Source organism: Phaeoacremonium minimum, assembly GCF_000392275.1.
Source record: "Phaeoacremonium minimum UCRPA7 unplaced genomic scaffold PA7_03_scaffold_39, whole genome shotgun sequence".
Taxonomy (NCBI): Eukaryota; Fungi; Ascomycota; class Sordariomycetes; order Togniniales; family Togniniaceae; genus Phaeoacremonium; species Phaeoacremonium minimum.
The window spans coordinates 195402-223142 of NW_006920946.1; the positions used below are offsets into that span (position 1 = coordinate 195402).

Sequence of the window (27741 nt, forward strand, 5' to 3'; positions counted from 1 at the left end):
TGTGGTTACTTACTGTTCGTGATTCACCAAGTGATAAATTCAATATTTCGTGTGTATGAAGAGTATCTTCGATGACCCTGAGTTGTCTAAAACGAATAAGTTATTGGTTTCGTCGTTCAAGGCTTTCCGGTGGTCTTGCGTCATTCAATGGATTAATCAGCTCGGGATGTTCTCCGCGTCTTCAGTTGATTCCAAATCGGTAGCCCCAAAAGCCACCATGCCTCTCTTTTTGCGGGGAAGGTCTAGACTCCTCACTTACACAAACTACTCAGAGGAACGAAACAATGTTCTGTAGTTTTACTCTCACAACCAACTTTGTTTTATTTCATAAAAAACTGACAACCAAAAATTGGCGCATGTGAACCATCATCTCTTTGATTCAATCACTTTAAGACCCAGTATTGAAAAGTTGCTTCACCTGGTAAGTTGAAGCGATGAAGCTGCTGCATGATGCTCTGGATCCTGTCTCAGTGTACTTGAATGAATGAAGAGATTCACAGCAAGGTTCTCGAATCTGCAGCTTTGCCCCAGATGAAGACTTACTTGTTGGGATTCGGCTCAGACCGCATGCTCTTTCGAATTCTAAGGAGGTAGACAATTTCTAGGACTTTTCTTTGATAAACGGCTCGGAAACTCCAGAGTACCGGACTTAGACCCGTGCAGCAAGCCAACACTTGAAATGCGTGAAATCTACGCTTATGAATGACGATGTAACTATACGATCTTGGAAAACTATATAGTGGTAGCTTGTAACTTAGGAGCGTTTATAGGATCATCGAGCAGGTATGAGCAGATTTCCCCTCACAAGGCTTTGGCAGCGAGATTGATCGGATCCTGCAGGCTTGGCAATACCAAGATCTGGGGTTTCATGAGCTTGGCGACATTGAGAATAGACGGCGCGTAGATGGCTGAAATGCTTAGGCAATAATATGTGCTATTATTTCAAAGAGAATTGAGAAGGGCAGTAGCCAGTACGGTGCTATCAATAACAACAACACCCTCTATGTTGGCCTGCTGACGATGCACCTCATTCCCACCATAAGCCCTTCCGTTGTTCCTATTCCAGAGTGAATATATTTCGGGACGGGAAGATGTGCCCTCGTGATCAGTTGATGAGTGATACCAAGAGGGGATGGTCAGATCTGTGATCTGGTCGGTGAGTGAGAAAGAGCCCCGATCACAGACAAGAAAAGATATAAGACGTGCGCACTTCCCCTTGTCGGCTCGCGTTCTCGAGTGAGCTTGAAGCAATAAGAAATATATTTGAAGCTGAATATATCAAGCCTGAGAGACATGCGTTTCCACAACTACAACCAAGCACCCAGCTGGGCTACCCCAATCTATCTCGCCTACTTGTTCTTGTCAGTGGTCTCTGTTGCAGCTAAGACAATCGCTCGCAATGAGACAGAATTCAACAAGCAGAGGACGTTGTCTGTCGGCATTGTTGGTCAAACCCTTGTCTACAAAATTCGGAAACAGAACACTTTCTGAGCTGAGATACTATCAGGTTGTATTCCCAGGCTTTGAGCCGCTTGACGTATTTGGGCCTCTGGAGATGTTCTTCTCAGTAAGTTAGGTGTCTAGTTACAGGCCGTGATTTTCTGCGCATATTATCACTGGAGAGAAAACGGAAGAATGGTACAGAGAGATACTACATCATATATAAAAGGGTATCGAGGAGAGAGAAACAAGCTGCTAACCCTTGCAAAACACAGCTCTCGTACGCCCACAAGATGACACTCGCCGTCATCGCCCACGAAATCGGACCAGTCTCGTCCGGCGGTCCACCACACCGCATGAGCGAGGACGGTCCTCCCATGGATCTAGGCTACCTGATGCAGCCCACCGTCATGGCAACGCACACGTTCCGCAATGCGCCGGCACTCGACGTGCTGCTCATCCCTGGCGGCATCGGAAACGTTGCGCTCGCGCAGGCCAACGACACGTCCGTCGAAGACTTTGTCCGCCTGCGCTTCGATCAGGTCGACTACCTCCTGAGCGTTTGCACGGGCGCCATGAGCTTGGCAAAGGCGGGCGTGCTGGACGGCCGCAGGGCGACGACCAACAAGAGCGCCTGGGCGTCGGTGGTGGGAAGCGGGACGAACGTGACGTGGGTGCCGTCGGCGAGATGGGTCCAGGATGGAAAGATCTGGACGAGCTCTGGGGTTAGTTCAGGTAAGGCGTTCCCTCTAACATCAGACACGTGTATGTGTGTAAACAGAAAAAGGGGGAGGGAGGGAGAGGAGTGGTGAGAGTAGTTTGCGTACACCAATCTTGCTGATGGACACTCACTAGGCATGGACATGGCATACGCCTTTCTCGCCCATTTGTACGGCTCGGACGACCAGGGCCTCTTCAACACCATGAATGGAATCGAGTATGCGCCGCACACGGATCCACACTGGGACCCCTTTTCCGTCGTATATAAGGTGAGTTTGCGCTACCGCTTTGGCATTGACCTTCTTTCTGAGAAGGCTCGGTGTTAAACACATTAGGGAGTTGAATTATTGTAGACTGACGCTTCCATTCTTAGATTCCCGGCGCGGACATGAACCGGAGTCTTGAAGACTGTGTGAAGCCTGTTGGGTTCTGACCGTGACCACTGTAAGTATCACCTGTCAGGATGGGCCAGGTTAAGTTATGATCTTGGCATGGCATGGCAAGTGAATGATTTGTAGGTTGGAAGGATGAGTCTGCTGTTTAAAGGAGCAAAACCCTAGCCAGGCAATTGGAAGCTCTTCCGTCCTCTGCCATGTCTTGCTTTGAACTGCTCTAGACGTGCCCTCAGATGTGACCACATGTAAACGCCGAACGCGATAGGTTCGCTTCTCCTTGGATAGTAGGCACGACGACATCCTCAAGCTAGAATAATAAGGATATATTGAGCCAAACATACACTATGATATAGAATTCTCATAACTGGGGGCAGTCTCAATGCTAATGCTAACGCTAAAAAAGGAAAATGACCCCATCTAAAAAGAACGCCTGGGTGGGTATTGTTTCGTGTGCGGCTGTAAGCGCACTCACATGCAAAATGCACATCGCGTATACTTCGTGTGAATCTCTCTCATCCTCATCCTCATGCAAATGCATATGCAACCAAACCACCCCTCCCACAAGTTTTTACAGGTCGATGATTTCCACCTCAGAGAAGTCGGGAGGCGACCGACCATAGACCGCCCGGACCTTGCTGTCCAGCGCAGTGCCCTCGTTGCTGATCCATATGTAGTCGCTAAACTCCTTCGTCCTCATGATCTCGTCATCGCTGACGCCGAGGTCATCACGCGGGATCCAGATCACAGGCCGTCTCGACCGCAGGGCCGAGTGAGTGAAGGCCTTTCTGACGAGCACGTCTCTCTCCTCAGGAGTGAGATCCTCAATCTCGTCAGCGTATCCGCCATACAAAGCCTCGCCAATAGCTCGCTGTGCCTCGAGATCCTTCTGTCGCTGCTGGCGCCGGTATACGGCGGCCGTCTTCAAATTCTGTTCTGCTTTGCCAAACGTTGCATGTCGTACGGTGTTGCCGCCACGAACAGCCCAATGACCTGCAGTTCTGACTCCCTTCGTCAATCGGCCAAGGCCACGATTAGTGCCTTGCCGACCCTGCTGCTTGAGATCTTTCAATTCGATCTCGGCGGCCTCATCGGAGCTCCCTTGTGCTGTCAGCGTTGTGGCTTCATCGTCATCGGGAATTAGGCCAAGACGTCTGTCCTGAGCACGCTGGAAAGCTTCATCGCGCAGTACTGCCTCGTCCTCGAAGGTGATTGGCAAATATCTGAAAAGCGGACCGAAGGACATATTGAGTAAAATCTGATACAGAATAGTGCCAAGCAGGACCACGACCATGATGATACCCTGAGCGCGGCAGGCGACCGAATTGTCGTCATCTCGAACCAGGAAGAATAGTCCGATGAGACAGAGCTCCATGACATAAACGCCAGTGAATGTCTGATTGATAGCACGCGGATACAGAACGCCACCAGTGTCAGATTTGAAGCGGGTGACGTATAGCATGCTGTAACGATGCGCAATCCACAAAAGACTGAATGTAATGATGGCGAACAGGCAAATAAGCGGTGCGACGACTGAGTAGATCAGAGCGATACAGGCAAAGTTGGTGTACACCGGGAAGAACGAGCCCCATTTGACGTCTGGAAGCTTAACCTGCCTCGAAAACTTGCTTCTTGCTGTATTGTCCAAGATTCGCGCCAGAATGTACCAGCCAACCAGAGCGCCAATCTGCATCAGAGTACCTGAGCTCACAGAAAGAGCTTGTAGAATCATGTAGGAGAAGAAGTAGTTGGCAGCCTTGGGCAAGTTCTCTGCCAGTGTTTCCGGGACACTCTGGATATTGTTGGTGATGGCTTCTAAGGTCTGTGTAGCGCTGGATGCAATAGAGACGACCAAGAACACCTGAACAAATAGGAAGAAGAAATAGTAGACTTGTACACGCTCCGTCTGCTGAGACCCAGTCTTCGCGCCCTGCATCTTGGCGATCAAATTGAGTATGATCGGTACCAGGAACAAGAGGAGAGCGAGAATTGCGGCAGGTAAGACACCAGCTACTGCCTTGACGGCCTTGTACACAATGTCATTGCGCTTAAGGAACCCTAGCCAAGAAAATTTGGCAATGAGTGCATCGATCTGGGACAATGTGGCTGAGAACGATACTGGGAAGGCCCAAAGGATAACCATACCGAAAACGATAGCCGTGCCGAGAAGAGTTCTTGCCCACTCGTCCCACCATTTCATAGCCATGTTGTCCCAGATGACATCGTCGGGTGAGATTTCGACGATGCGAGGTGCCATGTGCTTCGGAATATGGTGTGTGACGCTCTGGCATGCCATATGAGCTGCCACTTGGTGATTGAACTGAACAAAGGCCGAGTTCATAATCGGGAATCTTTCAGGATGATTCTGGTCTTCTTCGATTTCCATATTCAGCCGTGCTAGCTCGCCCCGACACCAATAGATCGTATCGACCTTCTTGCTGACCAAGGGTAGACCAAATGGCAGCGCGTCAAACAAGGGCAAACGATGGTGAGGGCGATCTTTCTCTTTCAGCCACTTCTCCCAGGCTGCGCCGCCTTCCCGCTCTTCCTTATAATCGGGATTGATAGCCGATGGGTACTCGATAGGCTCTTCCTCTTCACCCATGAACGGGAGCTTGGACTTGATCTTTTGCCAAGTCGTCCTGTCATCCTTCTTGGTTAGAGGGAACTCATTCCCCTCGACACCTTGGGGAACGGGGGACGCATAGCCGCCGGATGGAGGCTTCCAGAATTCCCACCACTTAGTCTCTTCGCTGACATACATCTCGTCCAGATTGCTAAGCTTTCGAGTAGTATTGAGATATTGCTTGGGGTGAAGCTCCTGCTGCATCGAATCTTTGTAGTTCTCCCTGGACGCGCCGGATGCGTTATGAGCGTGGTTGCTCCTCGTCGCGTCGGAGGCAAAGGAGACCTTTGGCTTCTCACCATCGTCCTCTACCCTCTGCACTCGTCTGCGATCGGAGCCACTAGTGTCAGGAACAGTACCAGCAGTGCCGGGGCGATCGTTGCTTGGGATATGCTCAAAGCCACCCTTCCTCTCAAGCTCATTGTCCACGCCGTGACCAATGTTCTTCGCCCCGCCAAGAATGCCTTGGCCGGCATCACCAAAGATACCAACGCCTTTCTTCAGACCTTGTCCGACCTTGAGAAGTCCACCGCCAATTACGGGGACCTTAGTCAGTCCGCTCTGCTGTGGCTCGTCTGGGCTCTCAGCATCATAGTGGGTCTGGACAGTCTCGACATCGTTTGCCGCGTCGCCGGCGCGATGGGGCACTTCTTCGTGATCTCCACTGCTGACACCATTACCGGCCTCGGCTCGGCGCTTGGCCTCGAAGTCTTCTGCCTTTTGCCTTTGCTCCTTCTCGGCCTTGGTGACTTGCTTCATCTTGAGTTGTTTACGCTGCTTCTTCTCCTGCTCCTCTCGCTTCTTGACTTCCCGTCGCTTAGCTTCACGAACAAGTTCCGTCTCGGCAGACTCAAGCTTCTTGGCGACCTTATCGCGTGTCTTGATCTTCGCCAGCAGTGGAGTGAAATCTCGTGTAAGCCAGATATTTCTAATACCCCCGGGGAACACGTCGAACAATCCACGTAAGGCTTCCTCCGTGAGCCACTTTTCCGGTATGGAGCTGACCAGGACGGTGTTTGCAGACGCTCGCAAACGATGCTCTGCACTGGTGAGGAAATCCTGGCGAACCTTGATGTAGACTCGTAGCTCAGCGAATGATATGTAACATACCCAGAACACGACCCCCACGGCAAGGATGAGGTGTGCCCAGTAACGATGAGTTTGTGTAGGCTTGACATTGCCCCAAGCTAGTGTGTCCAGCCCTGTAGGGATACTTTGATCGGTACCATTCGTGATGTTTTGGACAACTGATTGGCCCTTCCCTCCGACAAAGTTGATTGGAATAAGAACTGGTATGAGGACCGCTGCCATAGGAATGAATATGACCAAGAGGGTCTTGAGGTAGCGTAGGAAGAAATAGGCATCAAGCCCACACTTCTTGATAACATCGCGGTCCTCATAATGGAATAGATTGGCGACCAGCCCCCAGGGGCTAACAGGTGGCGGATCTGTTCGTTCGCGTTCGGGCACAAGGTAGGTCTTGGGTTTGCTGTTTCATCAACGCTATTAGCATTGTGCCCGGCAGGAATACTTGGATTGGTGGGTGGACTTACTATATGCGCGATAATTTGTTTCTTAACAGAAGGAATATACTCAGCTGCACAGCGAAAATGATGGAAGCAGTCGCCAACGCTGTCAGAAACGCAATCAAGCTGATTCCCTCCGTGGTCTGAGCCGTACCGCTGCTAGCGCCGTCAACAGCAGCGGAGGTGATTGTCGGAGAGGCGCTGGCCGTCCCCGTCGGGGAGCCGCCCGTCGTCGACATTATGAATTTTGATTGATCTGTGATGGATGTGATGGTTGAAGGGAAGATTGCTGTCTGGAGGGGTAGAAGATCTACAAATTGACGACCCGAAACAGTGGGCGGGAGCCGTATCCCCTGGCTCTGAAAGATCGGTCCTCCCAGCAGCAGATGGTCAGTCGTGGGCTCTATGACGGATTCATCGAGCAGATAACAATGCAGGAGGACAACAGCCTTCTGTAGATAGGACTTTTGCCGTTGCCAAAGCTCTAGGATTAGCACAAAAGACGGCAAAGGAGGTTGCCAATAAAGAAAGGGTTGGTAGGATGGGAGAGGTGAAGAAAGAAAGACAAAATGGACGTTTGTTGGTTGAGTCAGGGTCGTGGTCAATAGCACAGGTGAGTTAATGGTGAATCAGATGAGATCGAGTAGCGTGCTGGTAACTGGTAACTGGTAACGCGGGCCGCTCCCTTAAAAGAATCATGAGGAAAAGATCACCGGAGCGGGCCTTTTCGACGTATGCCAAAATGTCATGGCTGATGTCGTCTGTCTCTGCGACTGGACAAGCGGTGCCTTCGTCTGAAACAAAACCTGCTATGGGCCCTGGACGGTCCCTCATTGGCGTCTGCCGAGTGACGTCGGCGGCACCGCTCGCCGCAATCTAGGCGCTTATTGGCTGCGACGGCTCCCGAAACCACGCTGGACCCCCTGGCCACCCCCTGATGATTTGCGATCTGTACCCAAATAGCGAGACGCGTATGCAGAGGAGCTCCCTCATCCAACCATTCAGTTTTTGCTGATATCAGGGTCCTTCCGCTGCCGCTTCTCTCCTCATTCAAGGTTAATAGAGGGAGATTGTCGGCATGGATTGCAAGGCATACTGCATAGTGTACCGTCCTATAGTCTGCTCCGCCCGGTTCTCGAGATGGATTAGCACGACCCTGGCACATATCACATCTCGATCGCTTTCCGATCGTCAACTATACATCTACAGTATGCATACCTAATCCCTTCAGCTGGTTACGGCAATCCATGGGACATTATCCTGGTATCGACCCCCCGGGCCAGAACTGCGTTCCTGGTATACCTAACTCCCAATACTGCATAGCATTTGCCGTGCGGCAGCTTGTTCAACCTCACCTGCCAGACTCTGACGCGTAGGATGTGTGCAATAGGAAGCGTGACACAAGCAAGCATTCAACATTATACAAATCTGCAGTTAGCCTCCTGTCAGAGCCGACTTTGTCTCTTTGCCGACACCAGATGAGAGAGCGCGCGGAATCAAGGCATTGTGTAGCTGCTGATAACGATGAGTAGCTTCGGAGAACCTGCGGAGCTCGGTCGCCGCATGCCGTCATACCTCAGATCCAACGACCCTCACCTGGCAGTTCCATAGGTAGTCTAAGACTTATTTACTACATCAGCAGAATCAATCGTCTTGTTGTTTAATTGGCATGATGCGTGCGCTGCCAATGCTGTGGCTGCAAGCCCGATATTAACACTCCCAAACCTACCTTTCTAGCAAGCCTAGATACGTTACAAAAGGCCTCCTGCACACCCGCCCCATCCCATTGACCTTATGATGCTGTGACATTCCCGGAAGGAGCCATGCAGTGGGGAGCAGGCAAGGCCGGCTGAGAACACGCTCGATAGCAGCTTTTGACTATGACGCAGCTCCTGCAGGTGCGCTAGTCGCGTATTCCCATCAACCGAACGCTGCCCCTCTCTCCCACGTACCTACCAACATACCCAGGTACCACCTACCTGGGTATCTATTGAGCTCCTAACATTATCCCCAATTCCCTCCAAAAACACTCATCGCAGCCTAGCGAAATTGGAGGTCTTCCCGAGGTTGTCAATGATTAAGTCGGTTGACTGTGCCTTTCTCTCTAGGACTTTGCCCCTTGGCCGTCAGCTAGATCACAGAATGCGCGAAATGAACATCTGGTGAGTTGAGCGACTGCGAACATGGCAGTCTGCGCCTCCCGTGTTCATCCAGCAACTCGAGTATCAGATAGCGCTTCGGAGGCAATGGGCGTTCCGGGTCGCCAATACAACAGCTGTGTTCTGCTACCTTGCGACCGATCCCCATTTTGTATTGGTTTTGTCCACTCTAGTTGTAGAACCTCAATAGACACCTTCGCGGCATGTGGTCTAAGTCTCGGGCAGTCTTACCTTCAAGCAGATCAACAAGTGTGTTAACTCTATAAAGAAGACTGACCCCGTGGATTTTTGCCTAGCTTTTGCTTTGTGGCCCACTTCCAGTCGGTTGAGAATCCCTCATTATCGATGTGTCGATACTGTATGGCAAGTCGGCCACAAGGGTCATCAGGAGAGTAGTCGGGGAAATGTTGTAGACCTTGTATGAAGCTGTGTGGGTGTGCTTGTCCCGGCTCTGAGAGGAATGCCCTAATGGAGAATTGCGTCTTGTTGCTGTCACCATCTGCCTCTACCCGAAATGTGAAGAGGTTTCGACAGACTCTCAAGGCCCAGTAGTCACCATAGCTCTTCGAGTATCTGTCGACTGTTTGCTCGAGCCCTGTTTCTGTAAGCATGGCTTGTAGCTTTTCTCGGAGCGCTGCCGTTTCTCTTCGCCTATAACCATGCAGTATCGATACTGAGGGCATGCAATGCCCACGTTCATTATCTTCCCGTTCCGGGGTATACCTGGCGCCTTCGACAATAACATTACTCAGGGCCTGGATAGTCGAGCTGTCTGAGGAACTTTCCTCTGCGTTGCTAACATTTGGGTCAATCTTTCCGTCTATTTCCGACCCGACCCTAGATATGCGGCAAAACAGCTGTTTAACCTCTTCGTAAGCCCGTCCATCATACTGGCCTCGGTATCCTCGATCTCGGACGCGACAAGATGAATCATCGCCCCCCATTGTGCCACTTGCCTGGTGACGTGGAATTGAGGTTATCCATAAGAGCCCGAGGGTCATACTCTTAGCAGGTCGGGGGTTGTGGCCAAGTTTGGGAAGGCGTCAGACGTGAGTATTCCTCTAACTATAATTCGGATACAGCACCTAACAATATCAAAGTGAAGTAAATTCGGCTAGAAAATCTGAAGATCGCTGGTGAGCCCGGCTCACCCCATTTTTTGATCTTCTTACATACTTTTTAGCTTTGTTCTACACATAAATATAACAATTAGAATAATTATAGATGCTTTTTTGTTGAAAGATAATAAAAGTGTGAGTTATACCATCAAGTCCTTGTAGTCTAAGTAGATGTCATTACTCGAAGGTAGGGCCACAACATTAAGTAATGAAGCCTTTCGGTATTAACCTCCCAGACCACCACACAGGGATTACATAAGGCAGAGAGAGATCCTAAGGCAAGCAAGCTATTGTTTCAAGTTTGAATTTGCTATCGACAAGCTAGTAGCTTGTACAGGCAGCCTAAATGCCGAGCTTCTCGTTGCTGTTGCAGGTTTATTTCCCGCGTCGCATGAAGCAGTGTATCACCAATTGAGAATAGGTAGGTCGAGCTCATGTTTGGCCGGTGATGTACTACATCTATCGGCTGATTATTTCTCCAAATGCTCCTTCCCATCTTCGACCATTCCTGTGACTTCCCTTTGTCTCCAAATAGGAGGTCAAGTGCCTAGTCAATCCTTAGCCGGGGCTTGAGCCGTTGCTCATGCCATTTCACCCTCTGCAACCTTGGTGGCCCACCCCCGCATCAAGATTCGGGGCATGATCTAGCTGCCGACATCAACGTCCTATGATGCCTGTCACCTTGAGATAGTTGTTACCCTGCCAAGGGAATGTGCATATTCCAGCGCAGTGTACCGACCTCGGAATAAGTGAAGTTGCTGAAAACCATCTCAACTTGAGACCCTGCATATATATGCACACGTCACATTGTTGCGCCGGTGCCGTTATCTAAGTTCCTCCGACTCTCCAAAGACGTTTTGCGGCCCGAACGCCGCCAGTCTTGCGTCCATGAGACGTATCGTACGACAGTAAACACGTTATTTCGATTGGGAGCTCGACAATGGGAGATAATACGGATCTCAGAATCGCCATCATTGGCGCCGGTGCGTGTATTCATCTCATTGAGAGTTTCGTGAGCTGACTGCCCCTCAAGGCATGGGTGGCCTTGGGTGTGCTCTTGCGCTCGCTAAGAAAGGATTCAAGCACATATCTGTGTACGAGACCGCCTCCAACCTCGGGTTCGTCGGAGCTGGCATTCAATTGGCCCCGAATATGAACCGGATCCTAGACAAACTCGGCTGTTGGAAGGAGATATATGCGGAAGCGACAAATGTCAAGGAGACCAGCATAAGACGTATGTGCCCGAGTGTTTCGTAGTCTCAATAAGCTAACATCACACAGAGGGTAGCAGCAACACCGAGCTAGCCCATGTCGATATGCCCGATGTCGAGGACAAGTTTGGTTATCCCCATTGTACTGGTCATAGATCATCACTCGCAGGTGGCATGTTCAATGGATGTAAGAAGGAGAGTGCCATCAAATTCAACTTCTCTTCCGCGTTGGTCCGTGTCGACTCCTTTTCACCCAAACCAACTTTCACAGTCAAGCCGCGAGAGGGAGAACCGTATAGCGTGGAGGTCGATGTGCTGCTCGCAGCTGATGGCATCAAGAGCATCACACGCTCACAGATTCTAAGCTCCATCGGCGAAGACTCTGAAGAAGAAGATACGGGACAGGCCGCCTACCGGATCATGCTAAACCGATCCGAGATGGAGAACGATCCGGAGATGATGGAGCTGTTGGACAGCGATCTAGTGGTGCGGTGGATCGGCGAGAAGCGCCATATTATCGCGTATCCCGTCTCCTCCAAGACCATATATAACCTGTCCTCCGCGCAGCCGGATGTGAACTTTGCCAAAAGCATATCTGCAACTTACACGACCAAGGGCTCCAAGTCCGCGATGCTCAACGTTTTCCACGACTTTTGCCCACTCGTGCAGCGGATGCTCAATCTCGTCCCTGATGGCGAGGTGTGCGAGTGGAAGCTACGCCAGCACAAGCCGCTGTCTACCTGGTCTGTCGGCAGTGTTGCACTGCTTGGTGATGCTTGCCATCCTACATTGCCCCACCTTAGTCAGGGGGCCGCAATGGCCATCGAGGACGGCGCCGTCATCGCCGAGGTGTTGGCACGCCTGCCGGACCTCAGCCCGGAGACGATACATCGTGGGCTAAAGACGTACGAGGGCCTGCGGAAGGAGCGCACGAGCATGCTGGTTGACCTCGCTGCCTTCTCGGGACGAACACTCCATCTCGGGGAGGGCAAGGCAAAGGAAGAGCGTGATAGGCAGTTTGCGGCGCACAAGGACAAGAAAGGGGCAATCCCGGACAAGTGGGCGTCGCCAGATGTTCAAAAGATGATTTACTCGCACGACTGCATGCAGCATGCGAAGGACCACTTCGACGAGGTGTTTGCAAGCATCACATAGGCACTGAGACGGACGGCGCATAAAAGAATTGCATGTCGATTCCGAAATGACAAATAGCTAGGCTAGACCTGTCGCACTCTGGTGCGAGAACCGTACCCTGTAGTATCCATAGCATACATTACTCAGATATGTATGATCTCAATCCGCAGAGCCATCCTTCACCCATCGACAATGTGACAGGTCGTCCCAGACGAACTGATGATGTGAACCGCCAAACGCCGCAAAAAAACGCCTCCCCTGGGTGTTGTGTCGTGAAACCATTTGGAGTATACCGAAACTCCGTCGTCCTTTGTGTGATAATTATGGCCGCGCATTGTGGCCCTTAAGCTGTATCCTTCTCATACCCGTCGCGCGCCAGCAATTGCGCCGTCGCCACTCCTTTTCTCTCTCAAGCTCTCCCCTTCTTTTAGAACAAACATAGATCCAGGCAGCAGCAGCATGCCAGTGAGGCTAGCAGCGCCTCGAAGCAGCCGGGGCCGCTCCGCCTGTCCTGATAATAGCCGCCCTGCGGAGGGTATCCGCCGGGGCCGTAGTATCCCTGCTGCGGGGGGTATGGACCCTGGGGACCATACGGGCCCTGCTGCTGGTGATAGCCCATCTGGGGGTTCTGCTGGTAGTATCCGCCCTGTTGTTGCGGCGGGTAGCCTTGCTGATAGCCTTGGTAGGACGGTTGGGGCTGCTGCGGGCCGCCTTGCGAGTAGGCAGGGGGCTCGTCGTACTTGTTCGCCATGTCGTTGAGTGTATCAGTCTTCGGTGATGCGTGGGCCGAAATTGGAGCGAATTGATGCGCGATGGTTCTCGCGATGATGGCGCGAAGAGCAGCGATGAAGTTGACGATGTGTGTGAGTGAGCAGGGAAGAAAGAGAAAGGTTGTTCGTATTAGATCGGAAGTTCTGGGCGTACTACTTGTAAGGTTTCCTTGGGCGATTACTCGTGCGTGAGTGAGGGGAGCTTTGTGGCGAGGTTCCGGCTTAGCTCCCGCTAAAGGGTGGCACGATGGACGAGTTGGATGGCTGTAAACTGCTGCTGCAGGGCGAATTTTGTTCCTTTCTGCTGCGAACGAAGGATCCAACTAGGCAGTTGGTGACAGGAATAAGATGCGCGACTCTTTTGATCAAATAGATGAAAAGAAACAGAAAATCTGTTGCGTTTGCGACGCATCGGGAACATGTTGCCTCTTTTTCAATCAAGTCCCTCCCAAACTATCAAACTCTCTACGTCTCAGCGCTGTCCGAGCAAAAAGAGCGCCACATGACCCCCAAAGTCGGGACCTGGCTTACGTGGAATCCGATAGACTTTGAGAAGCTTGTCTCGCTGCGCCACGGTCGGATCTGGTAATGGAAGGTCCAGAATTGACCATGACCGCGAAACATCGGAAGCTTCAGTGACCTTATTGGATGCTTCGAGGCGTGTTCGGCTACTTTCTCCCAGTCATTGCGGGTTCCTGCTGATGCTATCACTTGTGCAGCGTATCATTTCGGATAGATAGCACCAGTACAACACATGTATTTCTGCCATTCGCATATTGTTACAGGTACTGCCAGCAGCACACTCACAATCAAGCTAGAAGGCCACATCCCTACGTTAATATGTCGCGTCTTCAAGTGCTTCTTAAGAAGATATCCGCATCAGAATCATCTATATAGTTGCACAGTCGGTCTTGATCTCCGAGTGACATGTCCAGACGAGAAAGATGCAAAAAGGCAACCAGGTCCAGGTCCTCCAACATCTCAGATTCTCCATGTGCCTGCACAATCGAATTGAACCTTGAATGGCCGTCTGAGATGAAGATTTCTTCAAAAGGATGGACTCGCGGGGGGTAGAACGACGACTGTTGAGTTCTCTGACATGTGACCACTCTCACACTATCTCCTATGCCTGAATATTCGATTCTGAGGCCGTAATGACCGTCTGAGATGGCGATACCGGCAAAAAGATGGACTCGCGGGGAATTGAACCCCGGACCTCTCCCATGCTAAGGGAAAATCATACCACTAGACCACAAGCCCATGATTGGATGTTGGGGAGGAGGTGTAATCGAATCCATGAGGGATTTTCGTGTGGCGAGCGGGCTGGGGTGGTTTGTGGGAAAGCGGATGTGGTCGGAGGCGGTGGCTCGGGGCAGTTGGAGGGCCAAGTCGAGAGCGTCGCGTGCCCACGGACGGCATGCTCCCATTCCATCACACAAACGCGTAGACCGCCTCCCACCATCGGAGCACTCCCACGGAGGTCGAACAATGAAGTCCGGTGTCAGACGATATAGAGATGGCTACCAGGACCATCATCCAGGTCATGCTGCTTGATCGGAGTCCGTAAGCGTGTAGACAATCGTAATGAAACTGGCTGCCGATGGGCTAGATGATGGGACATTGTGCTCGGCAATCGCCAGGATGCAACGGCATCGCTAATCGAACGGAGGGCGAAGACAGACCGTTCGCTTGGGTTGTCAGCGACGGTATACCTGATAGCCGGCTTTGATCCGTACTTGCAGGTAGACTGGATTGGATGGAATCTGTAGAATCGTTAGCTCCGGCTGTCTTCGATAGTTCGAGTACCTGTCTCGCCATTCTGCAAGCCTTCAGCTTACAGATAGTTTGAGTGCCGTCTCGGCCGTCAATCGCTGCGCCTCCTCATTCAATAGCGCATTTCATACAGTAGAATAAGGTGCAATTGATAGCTACTCTGCTATGCAGGACGGAAGGTAGCGAACACCTGGAGCCAATGAGTGGTTATTTGATGTGTTCTGTGTAGGACTGATTTTGCCATTGTGCAAAATTGGAATTGGAGAGCAAGTTGAATTTTGAAAGGGGACGTTAGTTGAGTTCTGTTGCCATCGTTCCTTCTTCAGAGGGAAAGAGTTGATGCCTGCGGGTTACTCCACAGAATGATCTCTTCAGAATGGGCAAGTGCCGTTAAGCAAAGCCCATACCACTTCGCTCCTTCCTCACACTGGCCATGAGATCAGAAGATACAAGACACAAGACACAATACACAGTCACAAAACACGCTCTCTGTTTTGTCTAGATACCTAGGTATATGTTTCAAATGCTTTATTCATTGTATCGAGCTCGGAGGTTTAGCCGACATAATCAGAGACATCTCCGTTTCGCTCGATCAAGACCTTCCCTTCTCCTCGAGCATTAGAGAGTCAAGCAGACCTACAACAAGCCGAGCCTTCACTGTCCGAAGGCGGAAGATCTAGAGTCAGCCGATGACCGCACCTGCCCGCAGCCTGCCAAGCATGACTGAATCACACCCTGAGGATGTTGAACTGCCTCAGCATGCGAGAAACAGCAACACCCAGCAGCTGCCGCATTTTTGTTGGTGACGAATACCAAACGTGCTCGCCAGCATTCACACTGCCAAAAAATCTGTCCGCCAACTCGGTTGGCGTGTGCAGGCACCGACTTCTCCATCGTTGACTACTCCGTAGACTGATGTGGGGAACTGATTTGCAACATCTCGGCCTAATCAGGTAGGTATAATGGTACCATATTGGCTTCCCACATCACGGCAGCCTCTGGCAAGGTTGGGCATCTACCTACCACTCTCGTTGATGGAATAGAAGGGCCATATTTCCAGGTCCGGTCGGCGCGGGTAACGTGGTATTCCTTCTGCGTCGGGGCTGTTACCCGATGCCGTATCAACAGAGCACGACTTGATACAGCCCAGCAGAATTAGGCATTATGATTGATAATGCATTAGAGTTTCAATCTGGACAGCTCAAGTGCGCTCACGCCTTTTGCGCCAGTACGCATGGTCGAGGCACGTACCCGCCTAGGGAGGGCGGCGCCGCGGGCGGGAGTGTGTGGCCGTGTGGTCTGGCTCACACACCGACTTCTGCAGTCGTTAAGGTAGTAATGCAGTTTTCTCGCTTCGAGTTTCCATGCTTCACGGGTCGTTCCAATTGCCAACCAACCTCATGCCGGCGTCGAAAAAATCGGCGCAAAATCGACGGAATTCCTCTATGATTTGAGGCTCTTATTTGATATTATTCGGAGTGTTTTCCCAAATAGTACCCGTCGCTACTGCCAATTGGGCCAGAGTGTTACCGACAGTCTGGTAACGAACCCAAATCGGCGGGTTGTCGTTTCTTTTGGCAGGCAACTCGAGCCACAGGTGGAAAGTACAGCACAGAAAGGGATCGGGATCTAGGGTAGCGGCATGAGGTGCGGGACGCAGCTACCTAACCCCCCCCCTGGGCACCTAAGCAGCCTCTCTCCCCGCCCCAACATTTCCCTCATCCGATGCAAGTCATGGATGAACAGAACACACATTGGCATCCTTCGCATGCCACATACGCCAAGAAACCCCACACCATTGGTTATGCTTACAGCAGCATGTAATTTGGAAGGCGTTTGAGCGAGATCGACCGCTCGAACAGACTGCAGCTTCTTTGATAGGACAGACTGCACGCGAAGTCCTGCGGGCCGCAAGGACACTTCAGAACGGCTAGAGCCTACCCAATCACCAACGGCGCTTGGACGAGTCAGGTCGACCGTGTCTGCAGAATCTTATCAAAAAATCGCCCGAATCTCCACGATGACTCTCTAAGACCCTGGTCACACTGACAGCAGTCGTGGCTGTCTCCCGGGCTTCCCTCTGCAAGCCAGGTTATAATTTTCTAGCAACTCCCCAAGGGTCGTTTCCTGAATCTGTTCAATCTGAATAGTATTTGCCACTTGGAACTCGGCTTCCTTCCACCAGCGACACGAAGATGTCTTCACTCGAATCTGTCAACGCCTTTAACAACCAGGTCCCGGATGTGGAGAAACAAACACCTCCGGTGGATAAGCACCACCAGGGTCGCGTTGTGTCATTATTGAGGGTGGAGGACGGTGAAGTCTATCAACCACATCCAGAGAAGAATCCCAAATGGTATCAAAGGCTTCTCGACGTCGGCGTCGAGGAGAATGGTATCAGGCCGGTGCCTGTAGAGAAGAGAACCAACACTCAATATTTCAACCTTTTCACAGTGCTTTTCACCGCTTTGATGTGCCTCCTTCCGTGAGTTCTCAACCTACAGAAACGCTTGTTGTGCCTCCACACTGACACGCTTTCAGCATTCCTACTGGCATGCTTGCAACCTTGGTTTTCGGGATGAACCTGCGGGATGCCGCATTGGTGATCTTGTTCTTCTCCATGCTAACATGCATTCCCCCAGCTTTCATGGGAATTGGCGGCATGAAGACGGGGTTAAGACAGCAGATGCAGGCGAGATACTCGTTCGGGTGAGTGCATGTATGCATACCCACCATTCAGCACGTACTGACCAGGCCCCCGCAGACGGTACATAGCAACGATACCTCTTCTCCTCAATGCTGCAACTGTAACTGGTTTTACGCTCATATCGGCTGTGGTAGGTGGACAGACAATCGCCGCCCTCAACCCTGAGAAAGTCAGCGTGAATGTGGGCATTGTCATCGTATGTGTCATCAGTTTCGCCGCCTCGTTGCTCGGATACAAGGCATTGCATCTGTGGAATACCTGGACATGGATTCCGAACTTGATATCCCTCGTGATCGCAGTCGGCTGTGGCGGCAAGCATCTCCATCTACAGGCAGATGTCCCGGCCGCGACGGCTGCTCAAGTCCTCTCGTATGGTGGATTGATCGCTGGATACTTTATTACATTCGGTGGTACTGTATCGGATTACTCCATCTACCACAACCCAAACGTGCGAAAGTAAGTTGATAATTCAGGCTCAACAGCCAATAAAAGAGATCACTAATAGCAATTTAGGATCAAGATCTTCTCGTACTTTTATGCCGGAATGTTCCTGCCGTCCGTACCTCTTCTTATACTTGGAGCTGCAATCGGTGGTGCCGTCCCCAATGTCCCGTCCTGGGCAGATGCATATGAAATCTCGGGAATCGGGGGAATCATGTATGAGATGTTGACCCCTGCTAAAGGCTTTGGAAAGTTCATCATGGTTCTTCTTGCGTTGAGTGTCATCGGAAACATCGCCATATCGATGTACTCCGTGGCTCTGAATCTTCAAATGCTGGTTCCTTTCTTTGCCAAGGTCCATCGGTTCTTTTTCATCACAGCCACCATGGCACTCATGATTCCCTTCGCCATAAAGGCAGCCGAGCAATGGGAGGAGAGCTTGGAAAATTTCCTTGCACTCATTGGCTATTGGGCTGGTTGTTTCGACGCGGTCATTATCGAAGAACTCGTGATCATCCGCAAGATGGACTATTCAACGTACGACCACGGCATTTGGAACGTCGGGAGAAAGTTACCCAGCGGAATTCCCGCCTTGCTGGCATCCTTGATCAGCTTCGCTCTAATCGTCCCAGGCATGGCAGAAGTTTGGTATACCGGGCCGATTGCCGAGACCACTGGCGATATCGGGTTCGAGATGGCGTTCGTGGTGACTGCGCTGTTCTATTTCCCCCTGCGCTGGTTAGAGATTAGATGGCGCGGCCACCTTTAAATGAAGGAGACAGAGCTTTGGGGTCGGATGCTACGCTGTGTCAGAGACCAGGTAGGCAGTTTTTGAAAGCGTTTCTGGAATTGATAGATCTTAACACAAGCGAATACTAGACAATTAAACCTTGTCATCTATCGCAGAATCTTGCCGCAAAGAACGACATCTTCCCCGAGCGGTATCCAAGCAATATCCGTTAGCCGAGCCGCGGCAACGGGGCTGCCATTTTGGGCGCAAACAGGATCAGGCGATACTACTACGCCTCCTTTTCCAAGCCAAGTCGGTGCGATAGTCACGATGACATTGTCGACGGGCACATCGTTTTCAGGACTCAGAAGGGTGTTGATTATCTGAGCGCCTCCCTCTACCATAATACTGCGAAGTCCTTCTTGCCAAACAATTTGCAAGATATCTGTCCACGAGATCATACCGGCCGCGTTCCGCCTCGCGGTAATGTACTTTCCGCCATGCGATTCCAGGACTTTCCGTTGAGCAGCAGGTGGACTTTCCACAGTGGTGATGATGAAAGGAGCGAGACCTTGTCCCTCTCTCTGAAGGCTGAGCACTTTGCTCTTCTCCGTTATTTCCCAACGGGCTTGTGGGTCGATCACAATTGGGCGTGGTTGGTGGCCGCCTGGGCAGAGCGAAGAGGCAAGGCGACAGTTCAGCCCTGGATTATCCGCAACCGCGGTCCCGACACCCACACAAATGGCAGCGTGGCGGCTGCGGAGATAGTGTGTCATTGCCTTAGACTCGGACCCTGACAGAATGGTGCGGACACCAGGCGCAATCGATAGCTGAGAATCTAGTGACTGAGCGAACGTCAATGTCACGAATGGCCGAGCCTTGTCCCAAAGCCCAAACATATCACAAGGAGGTAGCCGAATATCAAGCCTCGCGGCTGGCCCGGCAGGAAACGAGAGAGACTCGGCCATTATTGCAGATCGAATCCTAGGAGGCTCAGTCGTTCCGGGAACGAATGATGGACGGGTCAGGATGCCCAGCGCAAGCAGCCGTAGACGTTTGGAATAGCTGGGTTGGAAACCAGATCTGTAGGCTCAATGCACCTTGCAAGCGGACGCTCCTCTCCGATAGGTCTAACTAAGCACTCGATGGCCAACTTTCCATTTAGTATCTTCCTACTGCAACAGGCCGACTAGCACCCCAGCGACAGAGAGAGGTTCGACGATGATGAGGCTCGCCTGCCGGGAGGTACACGAGGAGGCCAATCAAGACTTGATTACGAAAAACGATGCGCGATGCGAGATGGCTGCCGGCGGCGACTGTTGGTGGCGCTAAAGAGCAGTCGCACAGCATGCAGACGGGCGGCAATTGGGGGCGTGACGGCGGAAAAGCAACAAAGATGTCAACCTTGGATCCCCGAATAGCTGCAATGACAGCTCGCTTCGACTGAGAGGTGATGTTGGTGCCAGGTTTCTCCAACAATCAATCATCCACTGGCAGGTCACGTCACAGCGGGCTGTTGGGGGTTTTTTAGGCCGCCCGAGCGGGGAATTGGAGGCCGGTGGGGCGTCAGAGGCTAAGAGATGCCTGCCGGAAGGAATCTTCAGTGAGCGGACTGGCACTCCTGATGCTAATTCCAGCATGACAAATGGCTGATGGACCCAAGGCCCAGAGAACAAAGTGCCTGATACGAAGGCATTTGGAAAGCCTCACCTCTCTGCGGTGGTGTTCGGTCTCTTCGAGCCAGTGGAGGAAGATCTCTCCGTGCCGTCCCAGTGATGGACCGGCGCTGCGGGCGGCCCTGGTACATTTGTCTAGCCATTCCCACACTGGGCCGTCCGCAGCCAACAACGTCCGAACACACATTGGGAAGAGCGCCTTTTCACGCTGGACATATGCGACGTTCGCATCATGCATGGCTTATCACCAACAGGTGTAAGTCTCCCTAATCCAGCCCGTCTCTCGTCTTATCTTATGCCTATGGGTGGGAGTCTCGCAGCGTATGTGTACCGTACCCGTCGCCTGGAACTAGTCTGTTGCCGGAACTTTGCCGCGGAGCGTACGACGAGCATCGAGTCGGTCCGTTGTTGGTGGTTGTTGGTTCTGCAAGAGCCTGCGCCAACCAACTAGTCTCAGACAAGATTCGCTCCCCCTCAGCTCAGACTTCTCTTGTGCTTTGTGTTCGAAGGCGGTATCACGCCCTCGTTTCATTGTCTCACTCAATGAAGCTAGGTTGCGATACTCGAGCTGGTCAACCAGCTAATCGGTCATGAAGCCGGCGCCATCTTGTGGAGCGGAGGTGTCGTTGGCAGGCGCCATATCTTATTAGTCTGCGCCTTGCGGCAGGCAGGCGGGCAAGCTGATATCACCAAAATATGGGTGTAGAGGATTTCTATTTCGATCTAGAGTCTCACGAAACTGATGATAGGAGATTCTTTTTCCTTTCAAAGTCGGCATCTGATAGATATAGTCGTCATCATATATATATATACTTCAGAAACGCTCAGCCAATTCTGCAGTCTTGCCCCAGAAATATACTTTTTTGGATTTTATGGTGATTGCTATCAGCTCCCCCAGTCATTACCATCTAATAATCCAGTCTAATGGGATCAACCCAATTGAAGAGCATTGGTCTATCAGGATATCCGTATATATCATCTATCTCTTTATCACAGGAGGTCAGCCAACCTGGAGATTGTTATAGACCATTATTTTACCAATCTCCACAGAAGATCATGGCCGATGACTCTATTTCTGACGAGAGCCACGGCTCCCTGCCTCTGTTTGGTCCCATCAGTAGCCGCACAGCGTACTTGACAGAGCCCAAATACAAGGACCATTATCAATACCAAGTAGGCTTTGGCAACAGCTTCGCGTCAGAAGCGGTGTGAGCAGAGACGATACAGGATGGACGGAATGCATCCCCATAGCTAAACATGTCTAGACCAGGAACGCTGCCGAATGCGTGCAACGCTCCCCAGAGACTCAAATATGACTTGTACTCGGAGCAAATCAACGGCACTGCGTTTGTGTCTCCGAGAGCAACGATGCAGCATGCTTGGCTGTACAGAATCTTCCCCTCCTGTGCGCATTCGCAAGTGAAGAAGGTGAACGTGGAATCTGAAGTTAGTCAGCCTTGAGTCGTCACCCGTCTGACCCCTGATCCCCACTTCTCGCTATGCTAATTGGTACTAGGGACAACTCGAGGTACGATTCACCACGTCCAATGATAATGTCGAGTTCACTCCGGCTTCCTTGTGCTGGAACCCTTTCCCTATACCGGATGAGAACAGGAAGCAAATTGACTTCGTGGACGGTCTGAGAACACTGGGAGGGAATGGAGATGCCACAACCCAGGAAGGGCTTGCGATCCATGTGTACACGGCGAACGTTTCCATGAGAAACAGGGCATTCTGCAGCAATGATGGCGATATGCTCATCGTGCCCCAGCAGGGCCGGCTGGATGTTCAGACGGAATTTGGCAGGTGAAGAGACTTGCCCAACTTGATTCCTCAAACATCAGGTTGACTGACTATTATCAAACTAGAATGATGGTTCGGCCAGGCGAACTGGCCGTGATACAGGCCGGTATCCGCTTCACTGTTAGCTTGCCTGATGGACCGGCTCGAGGATGTGAGATTCTCTCGCCTATTTGACACAATTGCCTGAGACTTTTTAGATACTCAAGAAGTTTTCGGCAGCCACTATGAGCTCCCAGAGCTAGGGCCTCTAGGTTGTAACGGCATGGCTTTACCACGGGACTTTGAACACCCAGTAGCATCCTTTGATTTCAATGTCTCTGATTGGGAGGGTGAGTGACATACCTGCGAATCTTTCCGAAGAATCGTGCTGATGTTTCGACCAACACCGCAGTCATTTATAAGGTCGCCGGCAAGCTGTGGTCTTACAAGCAAGACCACACGCCATTCGACGTGGTGGCATGGCATGGAAAGTCGGTTGAATGCCCCTAACTGGAGCCCCTTTTTTCCAGCAGATATCCAGCTGACTCAATGCACCTACCAGCTATGTTCCATACAAATATTGCATGGAGAAGTTCATCAACGCCGCCATGGTGGACCGAGACCAGGCAGACCCAACGCTCTACACCGTCCTGACTGCCAAATCGAAACATTCCCAGATCTCGCTCACGGACTTCCTAGCATTCACTCCAAAGTGGAACGTCACGAGCAACACGTTTCGTCCGCCGGTACGTCTCAAGGACGTCTCTCCACCACCCCCTGGTACGGCCGACTAACACTAAGCGTCTGTCGCCTAGTACTACCACCGCAACAAGACCACCGAGATCATGGGCGTCGTCTACGGCGCGTACGGCGGCTCGAGCAAGGACCTCCGCGCCGGCGGCCTCAGCCTCCAGCCCAGCTACATGCCGCACGGCGAGACGGCGCAGCGCTTTGCCGAAGCCACGGGGGCGGAGCTGAAGCCGGAGCGCTCAGGCGAGGGCTCTCTGTGTGAGTACTTCATGACGAGGCGGCTCTGGTCTTTGGTCGGGGGCACTGATGGGTGTTAACTAGTCTTCATGTTCCATGTCAACGCCCACTGCGCGGTGACGAGATATGCTCTCGAGCGGAGCGGTGCACTGCAAGGTGCGTAGGGGGAGAGAGATGCCTTGATTGCGAGATGTCACTAATGTCTGGCTGACAGTCCATTCGCGAACGCCGTGGGAGGATATGGAAGGTGGCTTGTACAAGCACATTGAGCAGATCAACAAGGATCTCAGGAAGATGGGCCTGGACCCCTTGTCTACTTCGCAGTGATGATGTATAAACCGCCAAGAGTATGGTGAGATAGGGGCCAGCGAGTGACAGAATGTATAAGTATTTTGGTCATAACAAGAACGTCACGCATTTGGATACCAGAGTCTTCTATCAAACTGTTCTCGTGATGTCTATTTGTTATTTATCGCCTAGTGAATGCTAGTATTAAGCCTGTTTGTTGTTGTACAAGGATCTGGAGGGCATGCATGCCCTGGGTATCATCAGCCTGCATGCTCGAAGTTAGGAAAGCCATGCATGCAGTAGTAGTACAATGTTGCTGGAAAGGAAACACCAAATGCAAAATACAAACCGCCCTTCGTCGGTGTCGATGCTCACGAACTTCTTCTCGTTCATGTCCGTTGTTGAATGTCGCGTCTATCACTCACTCACTCCCCCGCCTCCACGCTCTCGATCCACACGCGCACCGCGTCCTTCAGCACGCTCTCCTTCGCCCGCGGGCCCCGGCCGTTGCCGCCTCGTGGGTGGTCCTTCTTCTGGATGACCTCCCTGACAATCTCCTCCAGCGCCGACAGCACCACGGTCTTGCACTCGCCGCGCGGCACCTCCTGCGGCGGCGGCGGCGGGAGGTGCGGCAGGTCCTCGGACTCGGTCGACTCGCCGGTGCTCCCCCGCCGCTGGCTGACGGACCGCGACGAGGCCGCCGAGCTGTCCTTGCTGATGTCTGCGCCGAGGGCGACGACGCGCTCCACGGCCTCGATCAGCGTCTCGTCGAGGGTCACGATGGGCTCCTCGGTGAACTCCTCCTCGATGCACCGCTCGTACGGCGAGAGGGACGGCGTCAGGGCGGCGGAGGTGTGCGAGTTGACGGAGCCGGAGAGCAGCGGCGTGCTCCTGTCGACGACCGGCTTGGGCTTGACGAGGCGGCGGTAGCGGATCAGAGAGATGGAGAAGTTGGTCGTGTCTGCGATGAGTGCGCAGCTCACGTCTACCCATCGCTCCCTATCGGATTCAATGCTTGAGGCGGTGAAGGGCGTGGGCTCCGCTCTCAGTGATGCCTTCACCTGATCCACTAGATCTGGGCTCGACGGAATAGCCTGCAGGACGAAGTCTGGATGGTAGCATTGGAGCCATCCCGCCACATTCATGGGCATGTCGCCGTCCATGGACAAGCGACATGCTTGTTCAAAGGCCTCGAGCCCACTACCGAACCCTGGCGTGGACAAGTAGCCACTGCTGGAAGGCGAGCTAACAGCCGTCTCGAACGAGGTGAGGTATTCCGGAAACGGCACATCAACATCAATGATGCCGTCATCGGCGTTGATCGTAGTCTTGACTGGGGACTCGAAGGCTCCGTTCGGGTCAGGGGTTCGCTCTGATCGTCGAGACTCTGGCGGACCGCCACCAAGACTCTCTGTGTCACCGAGCAGTTGGCGAGGCGTCTGTGGCGCCGTGCTCGTCGAGTCGGACGGCTCCTCTTTCACTGGACTGTCGACCATCTGTGCCTCCTCTACCATCCTGCCTAGAGATACTCTCCGTTGAGATATGGACTTCCGTGGTGAGGACGAAAAGCTATCTCGACTACCAGTAGAGTCCCTACTCTGCACCGTCGTATGTGTAGAGTCTCGCTTGCGAGCTCCCCATAGCCCGCCAATGACACTACCCCAGCGAGAGCTTTGTCGCGAGTCGGTGCTTCCCGAGCTATATTGCCCTGAACTGTCACCCCGCTTCAGCGATCGCTTCAGATCGTCCGCCGCTACACTGCTGCTGCTACCAGGTCGGGCATAGAATTGAGATTCGATGCCATGTGCCGTCGCGAAATGCGGAATGCTCGTCTCTGGCGTGATGGTGGTCGTGGTCGCCGCACTGCTCTTTCTCGTCCCAAAATCGTTGCCGAGGATCGGAATGTTAGTTGTCTTGATAGACGCAGCATCCGATGCTCTCCTCTCGTGGCGGGTATCCATGCTCAAGTGCGCGAGATGCGCCGGGATAGAGCTTCGCGTAGAGGGCGCTTGCATGCTCACGTTTCTCGAATGCGATGACTGCCTCGGTGCTCCGCGTCGGTTGATCTTGCGCCGGAGCGACTCTTCCTTCAAGATGGGCACTATGTAGGATGGAGGTGATTGCGAGAAAGCGCCATAGGATGCCGATGTGCTCGGTCGGTGTGTTCGCATGTTCGCGAGCTGTTGGTTCGAGGGAAGGAATGCAGAGAGGAGGAAAACAACTCGGCGGGCTGCCATCTTGTCCTGGCCGACGACGATCGTTCGAACAGGCAGGGACAGGTCTTCCTCGCCTTTTGCTTTCTGCTGTAGGAAATACTGCTTGCGGTACTTGGATGGGCTTAGTGCCTGCAGCCAGTCGGTGTGGACGGAGAGGAATCCTGTCAGGAGGTTAAAGAAAAAGAAGCCCTGTTCTCTTCCGCCCGCCCATCTCGAGACCCATCTTGCCTCTTCCCGCCAGATTCCCCAGCGATTCTGGCCTGTCACTACCCTGGCCGCACAAAGTCCAGAGACTATCCTTGCTTTAGCGCTTTCGACCTCGGCCCGGATTTGTCGGTCATCAGCTAAACAGTTAGGTAGCAGATACACCGACTTGAAGTTGACTTTCGGTGGTTTGACTGGTCCTCCATCCTCGCTCCTTCTACTAGACAAAGATGGAGTCCGGGCAAGCTGGGCTGATATCGAAGGAGGTATGGGGTCTGGTGAGACCATATCGGCTTGCTTCAACATTGAGAACAAGTTGGTTGCAACGACAGACTGCAGATGTGTGAGAGTGCGCATGATGATATCCCAGTGCTGGGTAAGAAAGTCGATACGGTCTTCCACGTCCGTGCTGTAACCTGAGTCGAACGAGTCCATCCCGGACCCATTTCCTACCATTGTCCAGCCAGCCCGCCGAGTGGAACTGAAGGAAGACGGATATGACTCTTGCTCGGTGTATGAGCCGGGCCCGCGGAATGTCGACCGCACGGCGCTAGTAGCCGTCGACTGCGATGGACCTTGTGGTAAGTTGATGATCAATGCTACAGCGTACATAGGCGTTCTTTTCATCTTTGGTGTCGCTTTCTTCGGCGGCTTCCCAGAGCCATCATCAACAGGTGCCGGGAAGGGATAGCCAGAGCTGTCCTCGGAGAAGCGACCCTGAGGAGTCACGGATGACTTGTTATCATCGGGGATGTTGACAGGGAAAAGTCGAGTGATGAGAACACGCCGTTTCTCAGGGGCGCGAGGCGCTGATGAGGAGGGCGGGTTGAAAGGAGAAATCATCTCTGAGGAGAAGGACTGCGACAGCTTGCTCGACCTCATGCTGGAGCGACCCATCGACCCCCGCCCGTCTCCAATGATGGAGTTTGCGACATCGTTTCTCGGATCGGTTGGCATGACGTGGACCTTTGTCGACGTGCCCTTGTACGCCAGGAACTCATTATTCCCGAAAATACAGCTCGAAAAGGTGGCAATCTCCTCCCCGTACTCCCTCATGGCGCGTTGCGCCTCAGTCTCGACACGGCTCTGCGCTCGCCCCTGAACGGAGGCCCTTCGACCAAAGGCACTCTGTCGTGGCTGTGGACTCTCTGGCTGAATGACAACAGGTCTTGACGACTGACTGAGACTTGTCTTCCTGGGCGAGGTAGGATTCCGCCGAGCATCTTGGAGGGCAGGGTGGGATGCGCCTACCGTGGTAGATGGCCGCTCGGTGGGCTGGTTCACGGGAGGCGGAGGAGGCTGGCTATCATACAAAAGAGAAGCAGGGACGGAGCTCAGGGTGTCCTGCATGATGACCACCCGCACATCGCGGGTGTCCATGTCGATGTCGCCATCATAATCAAAGGCGTTCGACGTGGAACTCGGCAGGGCGGAGGCTGTTGAGAGAGGAAAGACCTGGTCGTGACGGTGCTGATAGAGTGCTTGAGCATCTGGAAACAAGAGGTTGCGTGTATGGATATCTTCCTGTACAGACTCGAGTGACGAGACAGGCTTGGATGAAGGTTGAGAGGAGGGTGGAGCACCGGCCCCGTTGCCCGAGGTGAGGTTGAAGAGCTTCCCCAGCATCTTGTCGGATGCGAGGGAAGCCAACTGAAGAGGTATGCGTGTATGATCACCCTATCAGTCAACCAAGACCAGCCTCAACATTGTCTCGGGAAAGAGGGCAACTGCGCGCGCATCGCTTCTGGTCTCTTGAGGGTGCTCATGTGATGATAGAGGGTACGAGAGTTAGAGCTACGAGACGCCGCCGGTAGCACTCCCTTTACTCAGGAGTATGTTGC

The 27741-nt window shown here is 52.6% G+C and overlaps 6 protein-coding genes across 6 annotated transcripts; 4 read left to right on the top strand and 2 right to left on the bottom strand.

The window, feature by feature from the left end:
• Positions 1-1733: 1733 nt before the first annotated feature.
• UCRPA7_507 (putative dj-1 family protein) lies at positions 1734-2593 on the top strand (the record flags this gene model as incomplete). The annotated part of the gene is made up of 3 exons (XM_007913102.1): positions 1734-2175; positions 2296-2429; positions 2534-2593. The coding sequence occupies 3 exons, from the start codon at positions 1734-1736 to the stop codon at positions 2591-2593; spliced, it is 636 nt and encodes a 211-aa protein (XP_007911293.1).
• A 530-nt stretch (positions 2594-3123) lies between these two features.
• UCRPA7_508 (putative duf221-domain-containing protein) lies at positions 3124-6489 on the bottom strand (the record flags this gene model as incomplete). Its single annotated transcript, XM_007913103.1, has 1 exon — positions 3124-6489. One exon carries the CDS (start codon positions 6487-6489, stop codon positions 3124-3126), a length of 3366 nt encoding a protein of 1121 aa, XP_007911294.1.
• A 4527-nt stretch (positions 6490-11016) lies between these two features.
• On the top strand, positions 11017-12347 carry UCRPA7_509 (putative salicylate hydroxylase protein; the record flags this gene model as incomplete). The annotated part of the gene is made up of 2 exons (XM_007913104.1): positions 11017-11215; positions 11263-12347. The coding sequence occupies 2 exons, from the start codon at positions 11017-11019 to the stop codon at positions 12345-12347; spliced, it is 1284 nt and encodes a 427-aa protein (XP_007911295.1).
• Positions 12348-17340: 4993 nt separating this feature from the next.
• Positions 17341-18786, top strand: UCRPA7_510 (putative purine-cytosine permease fcy22 protein; the record flags this gene model as incomplete). The annotated part of the gene is made up of 4 exons (XM_007913105.1): positions 17341-17354; positions 17411-17578; positions 17634-18032; positions 18090-18786. The coding sequence occupies 4 exons, from the start codon at positions 17341-17343 to the stop codon at positions 18784-18786; spliced, it is 1278 nt and encodes a 425-aa protein (XP_007911296.1).
• Positions 18787-22789: 4003 nt separating this feature from the next.
• On the top strand, positions 22790-23519 carry UCRPA7_511 (putative homogentisate -dioxygenase protein; the record flags this gene model as incomplete). Its single annotated transcript, XM_007913106.1, has 4 exons — positions 22790-22951; positions 23021-23213; positions 23277-23348; positions 23407-23519. The coding sequence occupies 4 exons, from the start codon at positions 22790-22792 to the stop codon at positions 23517-23519; spliced, it is 540 nt and encodes a 179-aa protein (XP_007911297.1).
• A 386-nt stretch (positions 23520-23905) lies between these two features.
• Positions 23906-27280, bottom strand: UCRPA7_512 (hypothetical protein; the record flags this gene model as incomplete). The annotated part of the gene is made up of 3 exons (XM_007913107.1): positions 23906-25857; positions 26476-27028; positions 27152-27280. The coding sequence occupies 3 exons, from the start codon at positions 27278-27280 to the stop codon at positions 23906-23908; spliced, it is 2634 nt and encodes an 877-aa protein (XP_007911298.1).
• Positions 27281-27741: the final 461 nt, after the last annotated feature.